A 25,142-nucleotide genomic window follows, 5' to 3' on the forward strand; every position below is an offset into this window, starting at 1 on the left:
TTAACTGGAAGTAGCCTACCTTTATTATGAGGGAAAAACCTTCTATTTATACAATCAAACTTACATGTTTGGCCAATATAAGTGGCCGACACTATTTTAATAAAGTTTTACACATGACCTAATTTTCTTTGGCCGACACTAACAAACAAAATACTTTACTTTATCTGACCGACGTTAAAAAACAGAACACCTTATATAATGGCCGAATACTTTATATAATGACCGACATCCCATACTTATATTTTTATATTTTTTACTTTATATGTAATCATACTACCTTCGTTATTCTTGTTTTGTCAAACTAAATGCTCCTTTTAAGGCAAGGCGGCTAATTTGCTTTCTAACACCTCCAATGTTTCAATAGTATCTTCCAACTTGTCCTTTATGTTAAGGAAAAATTCATCACCCAAGCAAAGGTTGAGGTCACTTACTTGTTGATTGCTTGTTTCTGCAAAATTCTGATGTTGACCATCCAACTTAAGTCTCAAAGCTTCATAATTGACTTGTTCAGTAAAGATTTCAGCAGAGTCCACAGCATCTCGAAGCTTATCATGCCACTGGCTCACAAACTGATTTGATGCCTGCTTATTCTCTGGATCACATATCCCACCTTGAAGACCAAGTAAAGTCATTTTCATCTTGTGGGGGGGGGGGGGAAGCGGCGGATTTGAAATTTTAGAGTAGAGAAAAGATTGTTGGATGAAGGATGATTTATTTATGAAGGCAAATGCCTCTTATATAGACATACATAATAACCTTTCATCCTTGCTAAAGGACGATTGGCCTTTACTATTTACATAGTGACTTGACTCTTACTATTTACACAGTAACTTGACTCTTACTATTCATGATTACTATTCATGAATAGGACACTAACACTATTTACTTTTAGACTTTTTTACAAAAAACAAAATAAACTTTGGCTAAATGGCCGACATACTATTACAATACTTTTTACATATGGCTGATATTCAGCCGACACAAAACGACAAACATAATAAAGACATATCTTTCTTTATCTCATACGAATCTTCTTTGCTTTATCTCTTTATCCTAAATCAACTGTTGGTATTATGTTATCTTCTCCATTACACTTGGAGCATCTATGATCTGGGTATTTGTTGCTGATAAGTTTACAATATCTTACTAATAACTCTTCTGAAATAAATCCTTTTTTCAAGGCTCTTGTAGTTGGTTGATCTTCTGGCTTTAGCAATGACAAAATCCATCGCTGGACTTCATCCGTATCTGATTTCCTTAGCTCTTTGGAATTAGAATAAATCATTACTTGATCTCGTGCATAATAACTCCAAATAGCATTGCCATTCAAATAATTATTGGCTAACTCTTGTACAATTGTTGCTATTCCAATTATTCTTTTATTCGCATAAAAGCCCGGTATCTCTATCTTTGGTATCTCAGCTTGTTTTTCTATCTCTTCTGGTATAATCATATTTCTAGTCAGGCCTATCTTTATAACTTGTATTGGAGACTTTATCTCCTCGTATAATATTTCTGCTGGTGCTGTATAGAATTTTATAAAAAATAGGTTTCCTTTAGTAATTCTTTTATATGTCATAAATGCTTTATGTAATTCTGGTATTCCAATTATTTCTTCTCCGTCGTATGTATATACTGCATTTAGTAGTCCATAGCTATAACATGTTTTAACTAAATTTGGACTAGTTTTGGGTTGTGCTATAAGTATGTTATATCCTTGTAACTTCTGGGTTATATAGTCTTCTTCGGGATTTTTTGTTTGTGTAGATCTTGGGTTTAGGTTTAAATATGTCTGAATTTTGTATATGTTTTCAATGTAGGACTGCGTAATATAATTGTATCTCTTTTTGTCGTTCTGTAGGCTAACTGCATATGTAGATGTTTGTGGTTCTACGGGTATTTGTATTTGTGGTTTTTGGATAAATGGTTTTACGAATAGCTGGTTTAAATTCATATTTTTTGGTTTCTCACTACCTTTTTTCCTTGTAACTGAAGCTGTATTTAAACAAACTCTGTTATGGGTTTTTTGGAGTTTCCCAACTTCACCTTCTAGCTCTGGCTGTTTTTCGTCTGCCGAACGACGTAGCTCCGCATGTTTATAGTCATACTGCTGACTTGTAGATTCTACATTTTCTTCTAGCTTTTGAATTCTCAAGCCCATACTATCCACTTTTGTACAAAGTGTAGTTAAGGTTTTGAGTATGTTTTCCATAAGATTATCTTGTCCTGGCTGTGTAACTCTGTCTTGATAACTAGTCTGCAATCATATTTTTGTCAGTTTTTATTACCTCAATCATAAATGTAAAATTTAATATATTCAATACCAATCTCCTTATTTCCTTTGTTGTAACTGAATCATCTAACTTTTTTGTTATTCACCATTTTACTTGTGTGTTATCTGTTCTTACAATAAATTTATTGTAAACAATATATGGTTCAAATGCTAATAAACATTTATATAATGCGAATAATTCTTTTCTATTTATTTCCCATTTTATTTGTGCGTCTGTATAAGATCCTGAATAATATCTACAATGGTGTTCTATTTTTTCTTTTTCATATTTGTATTTTAAAACTCCTCCGTAACTATGATCACTCGAATCTGTTTCAACAATATAAGTAAATGTCTTATTCTCATCGGGAAAATATAGTTTTGGTAATTTTTTACATAATTTTTTAATATTTTTTATGTGTTCTTTATTTTTGTTGTCAAAATGATATTCAACATCTTTTTTGAGTTTTTTGTATAATGGTTTCAAATGTTCTGCTAATTTTGGTGTATATTCTCTTACATGATTTACTAATCCTATGAATGATTGTAATTTCTTTTTTGTATCTATATTTTCATCAATAGTAATTATTTTTTGTACTATATGAGTCTGCATTTTTTTTCCATTTTTATCTATTTGTATTCCTAGAAATTCTATCTGTGGTTTCGTAATCTCTGCTTTACTTTTACTTAAACTTATACCTGAGTGTTTAATTATGTGTATAAATTTTTCTAATAATCTTATATGTTCATCTTGTGTTTTAGAATATAATAATATATCATCTATATATATAACACAATTTTCTAGCTGGTTAAAACAATTGTCCATAAAATGTTGATATCTACCTGGTGCATTTTTATATCCAAAAGGTAAAACATTCCATTCATAGAAACCTTGCGTTACTGTGAATGTTGTAAATTGTTTAGATTCTTCTTCTAATTTTAGGTGGTAAAATCCTGATTTACAGTTAAATTTGCTAAAATAATTATATCCTTGTATTTGTCTTATTTTTAGTATTTTGTTTGGTATCGGATAATTGTATGTTTTAGTTTTAGCATTTAGATTATGATAATCTATGACCATTCTACTTTTACCTCTTTTTTGTTCACTATGTTTTATAACTATAAATGCTGGACTTGTGTGTTTACTATTGCTTTTTTGTATGTAATTATTTTCTAATAATTCATCTATATGTATTTTAAATTCTTTTAAATCATCAAAGTTATATTTTAATGGTTTCTGTGTTATTATGCTATTTTCATCTATTAATTCAATTTTTACTTTTGTCTTATGTTTTTCCCATCCTTGTAATGGATTTTCGCTACATAATTGTTCTAGTTGTTCATTAATTATTTTAATTTTGTCTATAGCAAATATAATAATTTCTAATTGTGTTATTTATTTATTATTTATATTTTCCATTTCTTGGTTTATTTTTTCACTTCCTTTTATCCATTCCATAGGTTTTCGTTGTTTATTATTTACTCTTTTTGCTCCTATTTTGTTTCCGCATGGTGTGGTAAACCACCAATGTGTTTTTGTTATTATGTGTGGATAAAATCTATCTAGAAATGGCATTCCTAATAACATATCTTTTGTGGTAAATTCAAAATTATACATTTCTTCTATTGTTAGTATCTTATCCCATATTTGTATTTTTATATTTTTTGCTTTATATTTAATCATACTTCCTTCATTGTTAAATCCTGTTACTACCATAGGTGTTTTTAATTTTTCCCATTTATCTTCTGGTAAGCAATTATATTTACATATATTCGCTTCTGCTCCTGTATCTATCATAGGGGTATAGTATCTGTTGTGATATCCTTCTACAATAATGTTTGCAAGTATAAATATTTTCATTAATCATTTTGTTCTTTTTATAATTATTTTCTTATTTTGACAAGTTATTGTTAATTGTTCATTTTCTATGCTGTACGGTTTAACCTTTTCTAACCATTTTATTCCTAATGTGATATTATGATTTCCTTCATATATCTTAAATTGTATTTTTAATGGAATTCCTCCTATAATTATTTCTTTTTCTGTTGTTTCTTCATTTGTATTTACTATTTCACTAGGTAATCCAGGGCATATATGTCATGTTTTCATAATCTCTTCTTCTAATACTAGTTCTCTTGTTATATGATTATCTTCTTGTCCTGTGTTTATTAAGATTTTATATTTTCTCTGGTCCATTATTTCTGTTATAAAATAATGATATTTTGTCATTTCTTCTAAATCTTGTGATATTTCATATTTTCTTTTAGATGAACTCATTCTTGATGAGGAAGCTCTAGTCATCATATTTAATGTGTTTGTATTTGGTGTACTTGAGGTACTCAATCTTTCTTTTACTATCTCCAATTCTTCTTCTGTATCCATTTCTTTATAACTATTGTCATTATTATCTATTACCGTAATTATTCTTTCAAAAGGATTTTCTATTTTTATTTTATCAATTTTATTTCTTACTGTTATTTTATGTTTTGTTGTTAATATATAAAGATTTTTACATCTTGCTGTGAATACCTTACTTCCTGGTGCTAACTCTATTCCTGACATCTTCCAATATAATACTAATGATTTATCTATATTTGTATCTATTAATGCTACTGTATAATTAGCACTTATTATAAATTTAAATTTTTGGTATATTAAATTTCTTTTAACTGCACTTATTACACTTTTTTCTATAGGATGTTTTATTCTATCATCTGCTAAATATATTTCAATGGGTGTATCTATTCCTTCTCTGAAACAAGCTTTTATTAGTATTTCTGTTCCTCCTAAATGTACATATTTTATAGCTTCTTTATTTTTTATGTTTTGTATTTCTTTATTTATTATTCGTTTGTTTATTATAGGTATATATGCTTTTCCGCTTGTATATTTACCGTCTATGATGTGTTCTTTTTGACTAACTACATAGTATTCTTCTTTCTGTCTTTTAAACCAGTTTTGTATGTCAAGTATTTTTTCAACACTTAAATCTAATTCTTTTCCTTTTATTTGTTCAAAAAGTGTATTATCAAATATAATTTTTTGGTGTGATGATTCTTCATCTTCATAGTTCTCTTTAGATATTATTTCGTTTTCAGACATTATATTTCTTCTTCATTTGTTTCCTTATTATCTAGGTTAATATTTTCTTCTCCATTTTCAGTTTCGATATCTGATACTTCATATATACTATCATTTTCACATAATTCATAATCTATGTACTCTATTTGCATATATTTTTCATCATCTATAATTAATTCTGCTATTTGTTTTCTTTTTGGATTTCTAGGTAATTTACAATCTTTAGCTATGTGCCCTATCTTTCCGCAATTATAACAAGTACATTGGGATATCTTTCTTTTTGGTCTATATGGTCTTTTCATTTTATAGTTTTTTACATAATACCTTCGTCTTGGTTGTTTATATTTATACTTAATTTTGTTTTTTCTATAATTTTTATATCTTTTGGATTTTTGTTTTTTATTTGTACATCCAAATTGTGGTGCCATTTTATTTTTACAACATGATAAATTTTTATTTAGTACTTTTTCCATTTTTAATTTTTCTTTTTGGTGCTCACATAATTGTGTAAACCATTGAGATAGAAATTTTATTCTAGCTCCTAAAGTATCTACCATTACTTCATTATTCCAATCCTTTATTATTTTTGTACTAAATGGTTCTGGTAATTTTGTAAAATATTGTTTTCTTATTTCTTTTGCTTCGTCTAAATTGTATTTAGATCTGTAATAGTATTCTTTGAATGCACAAGTATATTCTTCTATCTAACACATTTTACATATAGCCAATTTTGTCATAAGTTGTCTATTTATTATTTTTTCCCTATTTTGTTCTCTTATATCCGTGGTCATACCTCCAAATTCATTTCTTATTGCTGATTCATATTTGTCTAGTATATCTATATTTGTTGTTGATGGGGATCCATCCATTTTCTTATCATTCCTAAGTACTTCTAAACTTTCTGGGGGTAGATTTTCTATCCATAATTTTGTTGTTCCTACGAATGTTCTTTCTATGTATCTCGGTGTTTTTGTTGTTTCTATTTTGTTATCTATTAACTGTTTAGATATATTTCCTGTCCATAGTAATATTGCTTTATTTATGTCTGTGACACAATCTAAGTCTAAGAAATTATATTGTTCACTCATTGGTTTCGGTATCCAATTTTTATTCAATCTACTGTTCCATATTGCATTATTTCTATCTGATTGTTGATAACTTTCTGTATAATAAGTTGGTGGTGTCCACCTAGGACTACTTCTAGGACTATTTCTGGGACTATTATCTGGGGTTTTGACTCTTGACGTACTGGGTCTATTCATATCTCCTGTGTTTATTTCCAATTTTTTTATTTTATTTGTCTGTTCTAAGATTTCTGTATATGTCTCACTTATGTCACTTACTTCTGATTTTTGTTCATTTTCATTTTCATCTATTTCATTTACTTCATTTATCTCAATATCTTCATTTAATTTTTGTTCCATTTCTTTTATTTCATTAGTTAATTCAAGCTCTTTATCTTTTTCCTTTTGTTTTTGTTTATTTTCATATAATAATTTTAGTGTAGCTAATTCCTTTTCTAATTCATTTATTCTTGTATTTTTTATTTCTTCTAAATGTTGTACTTCTTGTTTTGCTTGTATTTTTATTTTTTCAATTTCTTTTGATTTGTCTATTTCTTCATTTTCTTTTGTTATTCTTATCATAGATGTTAAACTATCTTCTAATTTTGCTGTTTTTTTTTCTAACATTAAGTATAGATTATTTCCTATTTTTTATATCTTCTTCCTAGATTTGAAAATATTATTTTTATTATCAATCCGTCTTGATTTTCGTATCTTTTTTCGTCTACTGCAAATTCTTCTTTATTCATTATAATTTATGTATTATATTATGTTGTAGCTCATATTCAAGACAATCTAATTCTAATTTTAACATGGATATATCTTTTCTTTGTGCTAGTATTGATTTATTACATACTTCTGCTAATATGTTTTCTTCTAATCTTCTTTTTCTATGTTGTAATTCTTGTTCTTTTTCAGCTATTTTTTCCCTTATTTCTTCTATTAATCGTTGTTTATAGATTTCTCTGTTCATACTGTTTTTTCAAATAGCGGACATATTTATATTCTATTTTTGAAATTATATTTATCAATTGATCTTTTTTATCATTATCTGTTTTGACTAGTTGTGATAGTTCATATTCTGTATATAAAGGTCTTAATTTTTTCCATATTTTTCTTACTTTTTTATCAATCTTGGTTCTTTTTATTTTAGTATTTTTATTTTTATCCATCATAATTTTTTATATAATATTTTAAAAAGCTTATTTAATTTATCTGAATATTTAATCTTTTTTAACCTGTAATTTCTATCATATCGCCTTAGCCAATATTCAGTCATATTTAATCTCCAATATCTAAATCATCATATAAATCATACATATCATAATAAAGTTCATCCTATATGCTTTGTATGGTTAACTTAGTCCAACCTTGGGTTATTATTTCTATTATCTCATATGTTAATAATTTGCCATAAATTTCTCTTTTTATATCAATATTCAGATTTTTTAGTATATAGAGTAGTAATATCTTATAATCAACATCATCGTTTAATAGGTAAGTTTCCATTTTTATCATTTTTATTTTCACTAAAATTTTATTCCTTCCAACCTCTTAATAAATTATACTTGCTTATTATGCAAAAATAATGATTCAATAATCATCTCGTCTAGTCACTACTACAGCTTTCTTCTTTGATTAGTTACCCTAACAGCGCCTCAACTTTGTTTACTCCCCTAAACGGCCTTCTCTGCCTACCGGTTTCAACCTTAGGATGACATAGTCTGGGCATACTTATTCGAAGAATATTTCTGTAGCAAATTTTCTAAAGATGGTTATTATAACATTATTCAAGCACGGTAAACAATTACAATTAACAAGAGATTTTCAGGAATAAATTAATTTAGCTACTCATGAAAAGATTGTTGGATGAAGGATGATTTATTTATGAAGGCAAATGTCTCTTATATAGACATACATAATAACCTTTCATCCTTGCTAAAGGACGATTGGCCTTTACTATTTACATAGTGACTTGACTCTTACTATTTACACAGTAACTTGACTCTTACTATTCATGATTAATATTCATGAATAGGACACTAACACTATTTACTTTTAGACTTTTTTACAAAAAACAAAATAAACTTTGGCCAAATGGCCGACATACTATTACAATACTTTTTACATATGGCTGATATTCAGCCGACACAAAACGACAAACATAATAAAGACATATCTTTCTTTATCTCATACGAATCTTCTTTGCTTTATCTCTTTATCCTAAATCAACTGTTGGTATTATGTTATCTTCTCCATTACACTTGGAGCATCTATGATCTGGGTATTTGTTGCTGATAAGTTTACAATATCTTACTAATAACTCTTCTGAAATAAATCTTTTTTTCAAGGCTCTTATAGTTGGTTAATCTTCTAGATTTAGCAATGACAAAATCCATCGCTGGACTTCATCCATATCTGATTTCCCTAGCTCTTTGGAATTAGAATAAATCATTACTTGATCTCGTGCATAATAACTCCATATAGCATTGCCATTCAAATAATTATTGGCTAACTCTTGTACAATTGGTTCTATTCCAATTATTCTTTTATTCGCATAAAAGCCCGGTATTTCTATCTTTGGTATCTCAGCTTGTTTTTCTATCTCTTATGGTATAATCATATCTCTAGTCAGGCCTATCTTTATAACTTGTATTGGCGACTTTATCTCCTCGTATAATATTTCTGCTGGTGCTGTATAGAATTTTATAAAAAATAGGTTTCCTTTAGTAATTCTTTTATATGTCATAAATGCTTTATGTAATTCTGGTATTCCAATTATTTCTTCTCCGTCGTATGTATATACTGTATTTAGTAGTCCATAGCTATAACATGTTTTAACTAAATTTGGACTAGTTTTGGGTTGTGCTATAAGTCTATTATATCCTTGTAACTTCTGGGTTATATAGTCTTCTTCGGGATTTTTTGTTTGTGTAGATCTTGGGTTCAGGTATAAAAATGTCTGAATTTTGTATATGTTTTCAATGTAGGACTGCGTAATATAATTGTATCTCTTCTTGTCGTTCTGTAGGCTAACTGCATATGTAGATGTTTCTGGTTCTACGGATATTTGTATTTGTGGTTTTTGGATAAATGGTTTTACGAATAGCTGGTTTAAATTCATATTTTTTGGTTTCTCACTATCTTTTTTCCTTGTACCTGAAGCTGTATTTAAACAAACTCTGTTATGGGTTTTTTGGAGTTTCCCAACTTCTCCTTCTAGCTCTGGCTGTTTTTCGTCTGCCGAACGACGTAGTTCCGCATGTTTATAGTCATGCTGCTGACTTGTAGATTCTACATTTTCTTCTAGCTTTTGAATTCTCAAGCCCATACTATCCACTTTTGTACAAAGTGTAGTTAGGGTTTTGAGTATGTTTTCCATAAGATTATCTTGTCCTGGCTGTGTAACTCTGTCTTGATAAGTAGTCTGCAATCATATTTTTGTCAGTTTTTATTACCTCAATCGTAAATGTAAAATTTAATATATTCAATACCAATCTCCTTATTTCCTTTGTTGTAACTGAATCATCTAACTTTTTTGTTATCCACCATTTTACTTGTGTGTTATCTGTTCTTACAATAAATTTATTGTAAACAATATATGGTTCAAATGCTAATAAACATTTATATAATGCGAATAATTCTTTTCTATTTATTTCCCATTTTATTTGTGCTTCTGTATAAGATCCTGAAAAATATCTACAATGGTGTTCTATTTTTTCTTTTTCATATTTGTATTTTAAAACTCCTCCGTAACTATGATCACTTGAATCTGTTTCAACAATATAAGTAAATGTCTTATTCTCATCGGGAAAATATAGTTTTAGTAATTTTTTACATTATTTTTTAATATTTTTTATGTGTTCTTTAACTTTGTTGTCAAAATGATATTCAACATCTTTTTTGAGTTTTTTGTATAATGGTTTTAAATGTTCTGCTAATTTTGGTGTATATTCTCTTACTTGATTTACTAATCCTAAGAATGATTGTAATTTTTTTTTGTATCTATATTTTCATCAATAGTAATTATTTTTTGTACTATATGAGTCTGCATTTTTATTCCATTTTTATCTATTTGTATTCCTAGAAATTCTATCTGTGGTTTCATAATCTCTGCTTTACTTTTACTTAAACTTATACCTGAGTGTTTAATTATGTGTATAAATTTTTCTAATAATCTTATATGTTCATCTTGTGTTTTAGAATATAATAATATATCATCTATATATATAACACAATTTTCTAGCTGGTTAAAACAATTGTCCATAAAATGTTGATATCTACCTGGTGCATTTTTATATCCAAAAGGTAAAACATTTCATTCATAGAAACCTTGCGGTACTGTGAATGCTGTAAATTGTTTAGATTCTTCTTCTAATTTTAGGTGGTAAAATCCTGATTTACAGTCAAATTTGCTAAAATAATTATATCCTTGTATCTGTCTTATTTTTAGTATTTTGTTTGGTATCGGATAATTGTATGTTTTAGTTTTAGCATTTAGATTACGATAATCTATGACCATTCTACTTTTACCTCTTTTTTGTTCACTATGTTTTATAACTATAAATGCTGGACTTGTGTGTTTACTATTGCTTTTTTGTATGTAATTATTTTCTAATAATTCATCTATATGTATTTTAAATTCCTTTAAATCATCAAAGTTATATTTTAATGGTTTCTGTGTTATTATGCTATTTTCATCTATTAATTCAATTTTTACTTTTGTCTTATGTTTTTCCCATCCTTGTAATGGATTTTCGCTATATAATTGTTCTAGTTGTTCATTAATTATTTTAATTTTGTCTATAGCAAATATAATAATTTCTAATTGTGTTATTTGTTTATTATTTATATTTTCCATTTCTTGGTTTATTTTTTCACTTCCTTTTATCCATTCCATAGGTTTTCGTTGTTTATTATTTACTCTTTTTGCTCCTATTTTGTTTCCGCATGGTGTGGTAAACCACCAATGTGTTTTTGTTATTATGTGTGGATAAAATCTATCTAGAAATGGCATTCCTAATAACATATCTTTTGTGGTAAATTCAAAATTATACATTTCTTCTATTGTTAGTATCTTATCCCATATTTGTATTTTTATATTTTTTGCTTTATATTTAATCATACTTCCTTCATTGTTAAATCGTGTTACTACCATAGGTGTTTTTAATTTTTCCCATTTATCTTCTTGTAAGCAATTATATTTACATATATTCGCTTCTGCTCCTGTATCTATCATAGGGGTATACTATCTGTTGTGATATCCTTCTACAATAATTTTTGCAAGTATAAATATTTTCATTAATCATTTTGTTCTTTTTATAATTATTTTCTTATTTTGGCAAGTTATTGTTAATTGTTCATTTTCTATGCTGTACGGTTTAACCTTTTCTAACCATTTTATTCCTAATGTGATATTATGATTTCCTTCATATATCTTAAATTGTATTTTTAATGGAATTCCTCCTATAATTATTTCTTTTTCTGTTGTTTCTTCATTTGTATTTACTATTTCACTAGGTAATCCAGGGCATATATGTCATGTTTTTATAATCTCTTCTTCTAATACTAGTTCTCTTGTTATATGATTTTCTTCTTGTCCTGTGTTTATTAAGATTTTATATTTTCTCTGGTCCATTATTCCTGTTATAAAATAATGATATTTTGTCATTTCTTCTAAATCTTGTGATATTTCATATTTTCTTTTAGATGAACTCATTCTTGATGAGGAAGCTCTAGTCATCATATTTAATGTGTTTGTATTTGGTGTACTTGAGGTACTCAATCTTTCTTTTACTATCTCCAATTCTTCTTCTGTATCCATTTCTTTATAACTATAGTCATTATTATCTATTACCGTAATTATTCTTTCAAAAGAATTTTCTATTTTTATTTTATCAATTTTATTTCTTGCTGTTATTTTATGTTTTGTTGTTAATATATAAAAAAATTTACATCTTGCTGTGAATACCTTACTTCCTGGTGCTAACTCTATTCCTGACATCTTCCAATATAATACTAATGATTTATCTATATTTGTATCTGTTAATGTGAAATCCCAGTCTGGGTCGGATTTGTTTACACGTTTTAAGGGACGTTTTGGACTATTCCTACTTTAATTATAAAGTTAGAGGGTTGATGTTAATAAGTCTAATTACTTGGGGGTTAAAAGAGGTAACCTTAAGTTAATTAGTGGGTTATTATTGCCATCTTTTATTCTTAATTATATACTAATTAGGGTAAAAGAAAGAGGGTTGGAATAAGAAAAAGAAAAGAACAGAAAGAAAGAGAAGGGAATCGATAGAGAGAGAGAGACGATCGAGAAGGGGAAAAACACAAAGCTTTGGGAAAATTTGCTTGCTTGATCACGAATCTTCGGTGGAGGTAGGTTATGGTTTCTCTTATGATATTCGTAGTAAACTCTTAATAGCGAATGATATGTATTGATAATATTGTAAACCCTGCTATGTGCTTAATTGTATGCTTGCATGAATGTAATTATATAAATGTGATTATATAAACATGATGAAGTTATTGAATCCCAAAATCTTGCAAAACCCTAATCTACTTTGTTAATGATGATGCCTTAGTTTAAAAGAAGGCCTGATGAACGAAAGTAGTGAGATTAGGGAATCGGGTGCCACGTTCCGGTACCAAGATAGTATATGGATCGGGTGTCACGTTCCGACACCAGGATAGAATATGGATCGGGTGTCACGTTCCGGTACCAGGATAGAATATGGATCGGGTGTCACGTTCCGACACCAGGATAGAATATGGATTGGGTGCCACGTTCCGGTACCAGGATAGTATATGAGGATCGGAGTGTCACGTTCCGACACCAGGATAGTATATTGAGGAGCGGAGTGTCACGTACCGACACGAGGGGAATAAAGATAATGAATCTTGAAAGATGTTAATATATTCAATCTAATGAACCGAATTCCCAAATGAGTATGGTATTGAGGCTTGAGTCCTCATGTGTGAACTTGATGGTAATTGTTAATGATATAGTACTTGCTGTTGCTACATGTTGAGTATCATAGTTGATTTTATGATATTACTTGATATATATTGTTTTCTATTTTGAGTTGGCCGATGATATCTACTCAGTACCCGTGTTTTGTACTGACCCCTACTTTTATGTTTTTCTTCTTGTTATTTGTGGAGTGCAGCAAACGTGCCGTCGTCTTCAACTCAACAGTAATTCTAGCCAGTCTTCGTCACACCGGATCTTCAGGGTGAGCTAATGCTTATAGCTTGGACTGGATCTTCTCCTTCATGTCTTGATGCCTTGAACTTCCGGCATGGACTAGCTTTTATTTGTTTTAGCTTCTTAGAAACTCTTAGATTTAGTAATTTGATCATAGATGTTCTTGTGATGATGACTTCCAGATTTTGGGAAATAATAGTTATTGAATTGGTTTTTATTAATGAGTTTATGTCTTCCGCATTATTTAATGATGATATTACATAGAAATGTTAAGGTTTAGATTGGTTGGTTCACTCACATAGGAGGGTAAGTGTGGGTGCCAGTCGCGTCTCGATTTTGGGTCGTGACAAAAATATAGATACAAAAAAGAAATTACAATCATTCTTAGGATTAGTAAATCAAGTAAGAGAATATATACCAAAATTAGCAGAACATTTAAAACCATTATACAAAAAACTCAAAAAAGATGTTGAATATCATTTTGACAACAAAGATAAAGAACACATAAAAAATATTTAAAAATTATGTAAAAAATTACCAAAACTATATTTTCCCGATGAGAATAAGACATTTACTTATATTGTTGAAACAGATTCGAGTGATCATAGTTACGGAGGAGTTTTAAAATACAAATATGAAAAAGAAAAAATAGAACACCATTGTAGATATTATTCAGGATCTTATACAGAAGCACAAATAAAATGGAAAATAAATAGAAAAGAATTATTCGCATTATATAAATGTTTATTAGCATTTGAACCATATATTGTTTACAATAAATTTATTGTAAGAACAGATAACACACAAGTAAAATGGTGGATAACAAAAAAGTTAGATGATTCAGTTACAACAAAGGAAATAAGGAGATTGGTATTGAATATATTAAATTTTACATTTACGATTGAGGTAATAAAAACTGACAAAAATATGATTGCAGACTACTTATCAAGACAGAGTTACACAGCCAGGACAAGATAATCTTATGGAAAACATACTCAAAACCCTAACTACACTTTGTACAAAAGTGGATAGTATGGGCTTGAGAATTCAAAAGCTAGAAGAAAATGTAGAATCTACAAGTCAGCAGCATGACTATAAACAAGCGGAGCTACGTCGTTCTGCAGACGAAAAACAGCCAGAGCTAGAAGGAGAAGTTGGGAAACTCCAAAAAACCCATAACAGAGTTTGTTTAAATACAGCTGGAGGTACAAGCAAAAAAGGTAGTGAGAAACCAAAAAATATGAATTTAAACCAGCTATTCGTAAAACCATTTATCCAAAAACCACAAATACAAATACCCGTAGAACCACAAACATCTATATATGCAGTTAGCCTACAGAACGACAAAAAGAGATACAATTATATTACGCAGTCCTACATTGAAAACATATACAAAATTCAGACATATTTAAACCTGAACCCAAGATCTACACAAACAAAAAATCCCGAAGAAGACTATATAACCCAGAAGTTACAAGGATATAACAGACTTATAGCACAACCCAAAACTAGTCCAAATTTAGTTAAAACATGTTATAGCTATGGACTACTAAATACAGTATATACATACGATGGAGAAGAAATAATTGGAATACCAGAATTACATAAAGCATTTATGACATATAAAAGAATTACTAAAGGAAACCTATTTTTTATAAAATTCTATACAGCAACAGAAGAAATATTATACGAGGAGATAAAGTCGCCAATACAAGTTATAAAGATAGGCCTGACTAGAGATATGATTATACCAGAAGAGATAGAAAAACAAGCTGAGATACCAAAGATAGAGATACCGGGCTTTTATGCGAATAAAAGAATAATTGGAATAGCAACAATTGTACAAGAGTTAGCCAATAATTATTTGAATGGCAATGCTATTTGGAGTTATTATGCACAAGATCAAGTAATGATTTATTCTAATTCCAAAGAGCTAATGAAATCAGATATGGATGAAGTCCAGCGATGGATTTTGTCATTGCTAAAGCCAGAAGATCAACCAACTACAAGAGCCTTGAAAAAAGGATTTATTTCAGAAGAGTTATTAGTAAGATATTGTAAACTTATCAGCAACAAATACCCAGATCATAGATGCTCCAAGTGTAATGGAGAAGATAACATAATACCAACAGTTGATTTATGATAAAGAGATAAAGCAAAGAAGATTCGTATGAGATAAAGAAAGATATGTCTTTATTATGTTTGTCGTTTTGTGTCGGCTGAATATCAGCCATATGTAAAAAGTATTGTAATAGTATGTCGGCCATTTGGCCAAAGTTTATTTTGTTTTTTGTAAAAAAGTCTAAAAGTAAATAGTGTTAGTGTCCTATTTATGAATAGTAATCATGAATAGTAAGAGTCAAGTTACTGTGTAAATAGTAAGAGTCAAGTCACTATGTAAATAGTAAAGGCCAATCGTCCTTTACCAATGTGGGGGAGGGGGGGGGGAAGCGGCGGATTTGAAATTTTAGAGTAGAGAAAAGATTGTTGGATGAAGGATGATTTATTTATGAAGGCAAATGCCTCTTTTATAGACATACATAATAACCTTTCATCCTTGCTAAAGGACGATTGGCCTTTACTATTTACATAGTGACTTGACTCTTACTATTTACACAGTAACTTGACTCTTACTATTCATGATTACTATTCATGAATAGGACACTAACACTATTTACTTTTAGACGTTTTTACAAAAAACAAAATAAACTTTGGCCAAATGGCCGACATACTATTACAGTACTTTTTACATATGGCTGATATTCAGCCGACACAAAACGACAAACATAATAAAGACATGTCTTTCTTTATCTCATACGAATCTTCTTTGCTTTATCTGTTTATCCTAAATCAACTGTTGGTATTATGTTATCTTCTTCATTACACTTGGAGCATCTATGATCTGGGTATTTGTTGCTGATAAGTTTACAATATCTTACTAATAACTCTTCTGAAATAAATCCTTTTTTCAAGGCTCTTGTAGTTGGTTGATCTTCTGGCTTTAGCAATGACAAAATCCATCGCTGGACTTCATCCATATCTGATTTCATTAGCTCTTTGGAATTAGAATAAATCATTACTTGATCTTGTGCATAATAACTCCAAATAGCATTGCCATTCAAATAATTATTGGCTAACTCTTGTACAATTGTTGCTATTCCAATTATTCTTTTATTCGCATAAAAGCCCGGTATCTCTATCTTTGGTATCTCAGCTTGTTTTTCTATCTCTTCTGGTATAATCATATCTCTAGTCAAGCCTATCTTTATAACTTGTATTGGCGACTTTATCTCCTCGTATAATATTTCTGCTGGTGCTGTATAGAATTTTATAAAAAATAGGTTTCCTTTAGTAATTCTTTTATATGTCATAAATGCTTTATGTAATTCTGGTATTCCAATTATTTCTTCTCCGTCGTATGTATATACTGTATTTAGTAGTCCATAGCTATAACATGTTTTAACTAAATTTGGACTAGTTTTGGGTTGTGCTATAAGTCTGTTATATCCTTGTAACTTCTGGGTTATATAGTCTTCTTCGGGATTTTTTGTTTGCGTAGATCTTGGGTTCAGGTTTAAATATGTCTGAATTTTGTATATGTTTTCAATCTAGGACTGCGTAATATAATTGTATCTCTTTTTGTCGTTCTGTAGGCTAACTGCATATGTAGATGTTTGTGGTTCAACGGGTATTTGTATTTGTGGTTTTTGGATAAATGGTTTTACGAATAGCTGGTTTAAATTCATATTTTTTGGTTTCTCACTACCTTTTTTGCTTGTACCTGCAGCTGTATTTAAACAAACTCTGTTATGGGTTTTTTGGAGTTTCCCAACTTCTCCTTCTAGCTCTGGCTGTTTTTCGTCTGCCGAACGACGTAGCTCCGCATGTTTATAGTCATGCTGCTGACTTGTAGATTCTACATTTTCTTCTAGCTTTTGAATTCTCAAGCCCATACTATCCACTTTTGTACAAAGTGTAGTTAGGGTTTTGAGTATGTTTTCCATAAGATTATCTTGTCCTGGCTGTAACTATGTCTTGATAAGTAGTCCGCAATCATATTTTTGTCAGTTTTTATTACCTCAATCGTAAATGTAAAATTTAATATATTCAATACCAATCTCCTTATTTCCTTTGTTGTCACTGAATCATCTAACTTTTTTGTTATCCACCATTTTACTTGTGTGTTATCTGTTCTTACAATAAATTTATTGTAAACAATATATGGTTCAAATGCTAATAAACATTTATATAATGCGAATAATTCTTTTCTATTTATTTTCCATTTTATTTGTGCTTCTGTATAAGATCCTGAATAATATCTACAATGGTGTTCTATTTTTTCTTTTTCATATTTGTATTTTAAAACTCCTCCGTAACTATGATCACTCGAATCTGTTTCAACAATATAAGTAAATGTCTTATTCTCATCGGGAAAATATAGTTTTGGTAATTTTTTACATAATTTTTTAATATTTTTTATGTGTTCTTTATCTTTGTTGTCAAAATGATATTCAACATCTTTTTTGAGTTTTTTGTATAATGGCTTTAAATGTTCTGCTAATTTTGGTGTATATTCTCTTACATGATTTACTAATCCTATGAATGATTGTAATTTCTTTTTTGTATCTATATTTTCATCAATAGTAATTATTTTTTGTACTATATGAGTCTGCATTTTTATTCCATTTTTATCTATTTGTATTCCTAGAAATTCTATCTGTGGTTTCATAATCTCTGCTTTACTTTTACTTAAACTTATACCTGAGTGTTTAATTATGTGTATAAATTTTTCTAATAATCTTATATGTTCATCTTGTGTTTTAGAATATAATAATATATCATCTATATATATAACACAATTTTCTAGTTGGTTAAAACAATTGTCCATAAAATGTTGATATCTACCTGGTGCATTTTTATATCCAAAAGGTAAAACATTTCATTCATAGAAACCTTGCGGTATTGTGAATGCTGTAAATTGTTTAGATTCTTCTTCTAATTTTAGGTGGTAAAATCCTGATTTACAGTGAAATTTGCTAAAATAATTATATCCTTGTATTTGTCTTATTTTTAGTATTTTGTTTGGTATCGGATAATTGTATGTTTTAGTTTTAGCATTTAGATTACGATAATCTATGACCATTCTACTTTTACCTCTTTTTTGTTCACTATGTTTTATAACTATAAATGCTGGACTTGTGTGTTTACTATTGCTTTTTTGTATGTAATTATTTTCTAATAATTCATCTATATGTATTTTAAATTCCTTTAAATCATCAAAGTTATATTTTAATGGTTTCTGTGTTATTATGTTATTTTCATCTATTAATTCAATTTTTACTTTTGTCTTATGTTTTTCCCATCGTTGTAATGGATTTTCGCTATATAATTGTTCTAGTTGTTCATTAATTAGTTTAATTTTCTCTATAGCAAATATAATAATTTCTAATTGTGTTATTTGTTTATTATTTATATTTTCCATTTCTTGGTTTATTTTTTCACTTCCTTTTATCCATTCCATAGGTTTTCGTTGTTTATTATTTACTCTTTTTGCTCCTATTTTGTTTCCGCATGGTGTGGTAAACCACCAATGTGTTTTTGTTATTATGTGTGGATAAAATCTATCTAGAAATGGCATTCCTAATAACATATCTTTTGTGGTAAATTCAAAATTATACATTTCTTCTATTGTTAGTATCTTATCCTATATTTGTATTTTTATATTTTTTGCTTTATATTTAATCGTACTTCCTTCATTGTTAAATCGTGTTACTACCATAGGTGTTTTTAATTTTTCCCATTTATCTTCTTGTAAGCAATTATATCATATATTCGCTTCTGCTCCTGTATCTATCATAGGGGTATAGTATCTGTTGTGATATCCTTCTACAATAATTTTTGCAAGTATAAATATTTTCATTAATCATTTTGTTCTTTTTATAATTATTTTCTTATTTTGACAAGTTATTGTTAATTGTTCATTTTCTATGCTGTACGGTTTAACCTTTTCTAACCATTTTATTCCTAATGTGATATTATGATTTCCTTCATATATCTTAAATTGTATTTTTAATGGAATTCCTCCTATAATTATTTCTTTTTCTATTGTTTCTTCATTTGTATTTACTATTTCACTAGGTAATCCAGGGCATATATGTCCTGTTTTCATAATCTCTTCTTCTAATACTAGTTCTCTTGTTATATGATTTTCTTGTTGTCCTGTGTTTATTAAGATTTTATATTTTCTCTGGTCCATTATTCCTGTTATAAAATAATGATATTTTGTCATTTCTTCTAAATCTTGTGATATTTCATATTTTCTTTTAGATGAACTCATTCTTGATGAGGAAGCTCTAGTCATCATATTTAATGTGTTTGTATTTGGTGTACTTGAGGTACTCAATCTTTCTTTTACTATCTCCAATTCTTCTTCTGTATCCATTTCATTATAACTATAGTCATTATTATCTATTACCGTAATTATTCTTTCAAAAGGATTTTCTATTTTTATTTTATCAATTTTATTTCTTGCTGTTATTTTATGTTTTGTTGTTAATATATAAAGATTTTTACATCTTGCTCTGAATACCTTACTTCCTGGTGCTAACTCTATTACTGGCATCTTCCAATATAATACTAATGATTTATCTATATTTGTATCTGTTAATGTTACTGTATAATTATTATAAATTTAAATTTTTGGTATATTAAATTTCCTTTAACTGCACTTATTACACTTTTTTCTATAGGATGTTTTATTCTATCATCTGCTAAATATATTTCAATGGGTGTATCTATTCCTTCTCTGAAACAAGCTTTTATTAGTATTTCTGTTCCTCCTAAATGTACATATTTTATATCTTCTTTATTTTTTATGTTTGTATTTCTTTATTTATTATTCGTTTGTTTATTATAGGTATATATGCTTTTCCGCTTGTATATTTACCGTCTATGATGTGTTCTTTTTGACTAACTACATAGTATTCTTCTTTCTGTCTTTTAAACCAGTTTTTTAGTATAGGTATGTCAAGTATTTTTTCAACACTTAAATCTAATTCTTTTCCTTTTATTTGTTCAAAAAGTGTATTATCAAATATAATTTTTTGGTATGATGATTCTTCATCTTCATAGTTCTCTTTAGATATTATTTCGTTTTCAGACATTATATTTCTTCTTCATTTGTTTCGTTATTATCTAGGTTAATATTTTCTTCTCCATTTTCAGTTTCTATATCTGATACTTCATATACACTATCATTTTCACTTAATTCATAATCTATGTACTCTATTTGCATATATTTTCATCATCTATAATTAATTCTGCTATTTGTTTTCTTTTTGGATTTCTACGTAATTTACAATCTTTAGCTATGTGCCCTATCTTTCCGCAATTATAACAAGTACATTGGGATATCTTTCTTTTTGGTCTATATGGTCTTTTCATTTTATAGTTTTTTACATAATACCTTCGTCTTGGTTGATTATATTTATACTTAATTTTGTTTTTTCTATAATTTTTATATCTTTTGGATTTTTGTTTTTTATTTGTACATCCAAATTGTGGTGCCATTTTATTTTTACAACATGATAAATTTTTATTTAGTACTTTTTCCATTTTTAATTTTTCTTTTTGGTTCTCACATAATTGTGTAAACCATTGAGATAGAAATTTTATTCTAGCTCCTAAAGTATCTACCATTCCTTCATTATTCCAATCCTTTATTATTTTTGTACTAAATGGTTCTGGTAATTTTGTAAAATATTGTTTTCTTATTTCTTTTGCTTCGTCTAAATTGTATTTAGATCTGTAATAGTATTCTTTGAATGCACAAGTATATTCTTCTATATAACACATTTTACATATAGCCAATTTTGTCATAAGTTGTCTATTTATTATTTTTTCCCTATTTTGTTCTCTTATATCCGTGGTCATACCTCCAAATTCATTTCTTATTGCTGATTCATATTTGTCTAGTATATCTATATTTGTTGCTGATGGGGATCCATCCATTTTCTTATCATTCCTAAGTACTTCTAAACTTTCTGGGGGTAGATTTTCTATCCATTATTTTGCTGTTCCTACGAATGTTCTTTCTATGTATCTCGGTGTTTTTGTTGTTTCTATTTTGTTATCTATTAACTGTTTAGATATATTTCCTGTCCATAGTAATATTGCTTTATTTATGTCTGTGACACAATCTAAGTCTAAGTTTCGGTATCCAATTTTTATTCAATCTACTATTCCATATTGCATTATTTCTATCTGATTGTTGATAACTTTCTGTATAATAAGTTGGTGGTGTCCACCTAGGACTACTTCTAGGACTATTTCTGGGACTATTATCTAGGGTTTTGACTCTTGACGTACTGGGTCTATTCATATCTCCTGTGTTTATTTCCAATTTTTTTATTTTATTTGTCTGTTCTAAGATTTCTGTATATGTCTCACTTATGTCACTTACTTCTGATTTTTGGTCATTTTCATTTTCATCTATTTCATTTACTTCATTTATCTCAATATCTTCATTTAATTTTTGTTCCATTTTTTTTATTTCATTAGTTAATTCAAGCTCTTTATCTTTTTCCTTTTGTTTTTGTTTATTTTCATATAATAATTTTAGCGTAGCTAATTCCTTTTCTAATTCATTTATTCTTGTATTTTTTATTTCTTCTAAATGTTGTACTTCTTGTTTTGCTTGTATTTTTATTTTTTCAATTTCTTTTGATTTGTCTATTTCTTCATTTTCTTTTGTTATTCTTATCATAGCTGTTAAACTATCTTCTAATTTTGCTGTTTCTTTTTCTAACATTAAGTATAGATTATTTCCTATTTTTTTATATCTTCTTCCTAGATTTGAAAATATTATTTTTATTATCATTCTGTCTTGATTTTCGTATGTTTTTTCGTCTACTGCAAATTCTTCTTTATTCATTATAATTTATGTATTATATTATGTTGTAACTCATATTCAAGACAATCTAATTCTAATTTTAACATGGATATATCTTTTCTTTGTGCTAGTATTGATTTATTACATACTTCTGCTAATATGTTTTCTTCTAATCTTCTTTTTCTATGTTGTAATTCTTGTTCTTTTTCAGCTATTTTTTCCCTTATTTCTTCTATTAATCGTTGTTTATAGATTTCTCTGTTCATACTGTTTTTTCAAATAGCGGACATATTTATATTCTATTTTTGAAATTATATTTATCAATTGATCTTTTTTATCATTATATGTTTTGACTAGTTGTGATAGTTCATATTCTGTATATAAAGGTCTTAATTTTTTCCATATTTTTCTTACCTTTTTATCTATCTTGGTTCTTTTTATTTTAGTATTTTTAGTTTTATCCATCATAATTTTTTATATAATATTTTAAAAAGCTTACTTAATTTATCTGGATATTTAATCTTTTTTAACCTGTAATTTCTACCATATCGCCTTAGCCAATATTCAGTCATATTTAATCTCCAATATCTAAATCATCATATAAATCATACATATCATAATAAAGTTCATCCTGTATGCTTTGTATGGTTAACTTAGTCTAACCTTGGGTTGTTATTTCTATTATCTCATATGTTAATAATTTGCCATAAATTTCTCTTTTTATATCAATATTCAGATTTTTTAGTATATAGAGTAGTAATATCTTATAATCAACATCATCGTTTAATAGGTAAGTTTCGATTTTTATCATTTTTATTTTCACTAAAATTTTATTCCTTCCAACCTCTTAATAAATTATACTTGCTTATTATGCAAAAATAATGATTTAATAATCATCTCGTCTGGTCACTACTACAGCTTTCTTCTTTGATTAGTTACCCTAACAGCGCCTCAACTTTGTTTACTCCCCTAAACGGCCTTCTCTGCCTACCAGTTTCAACCTAAACGGCCTTCTCTGTCTACCAGTTTCAACCTTAGGATGGCATAGTCTTGGCATACTTATTCGAAGAATATTTCTGTAGCAAATTTTCTAAAGATGATTATTATAACATTATTCAAGCATGATAAACAATTATAATTAACAAAAGATTTTCAGGAATAAATTAATTTAGCTACTCATGAATATAAAATGGTATACCTGTTTTTGTAGATCTTCCGGCATAGTTGATATGTTTTCCATATGATCCTTATGCTTCCGGAACATGTTGAGCAGATCACCATGAGGAGCAAGCCTATCAAAGAGAACATTAAAAGCTGAAAAGAGAAATGCAGCACCAACTGCTAAGCCAATCTCCATTCTGAAATCTGCAAGGAAACACAAAATGATTTTGAGAAGATTAATATTTTCTGTCTATCTTCAACTACTAAGATAGTACTTTACTTTACCTGTTGAATGTTGAGAGTAATTTGCAAACAAGAATGATCAGTGATTGCTTGAAATTAGTACAACTATTTTTCAGCTAATCTACATGAAGCAGTCCTCTTCTCTTTTCAAAAGTTATGACTTGAATAAACAAAGACTAATTGAATAATTGAGGCAATTATATTCAATTACTTTTGCTGTATGCAATTGTTTATTTTTCAACAGCTCACTGTAGTGCTTAATTGGGCCTACCATATCATGAATACATTTTAGAATTGTGAAGAATTGGAATATCTTCCATTTTCCTTTTCTTTAAGGTATTGTTTTTCTATGTTTACTTGAGTCGAGGGTTTATCGGAAGCAACTCTCTACCTCACAAGGTAGTGATATGGTCTATATACACATTTCACTTGTCGGGTTATATTTGGTATGTTATTGTTTTATTTCGGCCATTTACCAGCTTCTCGCATCCGATGATCATAAGTTGTTGTGCAACTGTTTGTGTTATAACATCAACTTTATACAAATTCAAGAGTTTACTCGTTAATATCCAAAGTTGAAGGCATAAAAAAAAGTTCAAATTATCCTTCTTTTTTTCTCTTTACCGTGAGTAAAAAATTTCATACAACAAGAAGAGTCTTTTGACTCAATTGAAGACAAAAGAGGGAGGATATTTTATTTATTTTGGGTGGGCTGGTGGGTGGAGATGTGGACAGCCATAGGAAAAAAAAAGCAAAACTTTCCCCTTTTTGATCTAAAGTATCACTTTTCACCCAACAACACTTTGTCTTCATAATGTTTTATTTTCACTTCTTATTACTTTACTATCACACACAATTTTATTTTTTTTATACTTGAAAACACGTTAACAAGTTGGTAATCTGATAACACCAAGAGCTATGGCAATTTTCAAATGATAAAAGTTTTCCCTCGTAGTTGTTTTGTTATATACAAGATAAGAGTTTTCGAGCTTGAATGATTGAAAATTATAATAAAGTCTTTTTGATAGTGCGAACTATAACACCTCATAATAAATTATTATCAATCAAACTTGAATTTTTTATTTACAATAAATCAATAGATACATACCACCATGAGTTAATACCCTATAGTTTGGTCTTTGGTGGGGACTGACATACCACCAAATTGACATATTTTTATTAGAAATAAACTCTCAGAGACAAGATGTTTTATTAGA

General features: G+C 28.4%; 1 protein-coding gene across 4 annotated transcripts; it reads right to left on the reverse strand.

Moving 5' to 3' along the window:
• Nucleotides 1-24,108, reverse strand: LOC101248543 (uncharacterized). Of its 4 annotated transcripts, none has more exons than XM_069291134.1 (3): nt 23,968-24,108; nt 23,720-23,886; nt 1-638 (listed from the first exon to the last, which is right to left on the reverse strand). In XM_069291134.1, the coding sequence occupies exons 2-3, from the start codon at nt 23,876-23,878 to the stop codon at nt 315-317; spliced, it is 483 nt and encodes a 160-aa protein (XP_069147235.1). In that variant the 5' UTR covers nt 23,879-23,886; nt 23,968-24,108; the 3' UTR covers nt 1-314. The 4 variants fall into 4 exon arrangements, with proteins under 4 accessions (XP_069147235.1, XP_025884148.2, XP_069147233.1 ...); XM_026028363.2 differs by having other exon boundaries at nt 242-581; XM_069291132.1 differs by lacking the exon at nt 1-638 and adding an exon at nt 693-2,257.
• Between the last annotated feature and the right edge of the window lie 1,034 nt (nt 24,109-25,142).

Source organism: Solanum lycopersicum, chromosome 11 (genome assembly GCF_036512215.1).
Source record: "Solanum lycopersicum chromosome 11, SLM_r2.1".
Classification (NCBI taxonomy): Eukaryota; Viridiplantae; Streptophyta; class Magnoliopsida; order Solanales; family Solanaceae; genus Solanum; species Solanum lycopersicum.

Bases quoted from the DNA above. Each gene is read 5' to 3' on its own strand.
- LOC101248543 (XM_069291132.1), bottom strand. From the start codon at position 23,878: ATGGAGATTGGCTTAGCAGTTGGTGCTGCATTTCTCTTTTCAGCTTTT. The intron at 2,258-23,719 runs GTATACCATTTT...ATATGATTGCAG, and splicing joins CGGAAGATCTACAAAAACAG to ACTAGTTATCAAGACAGAGT.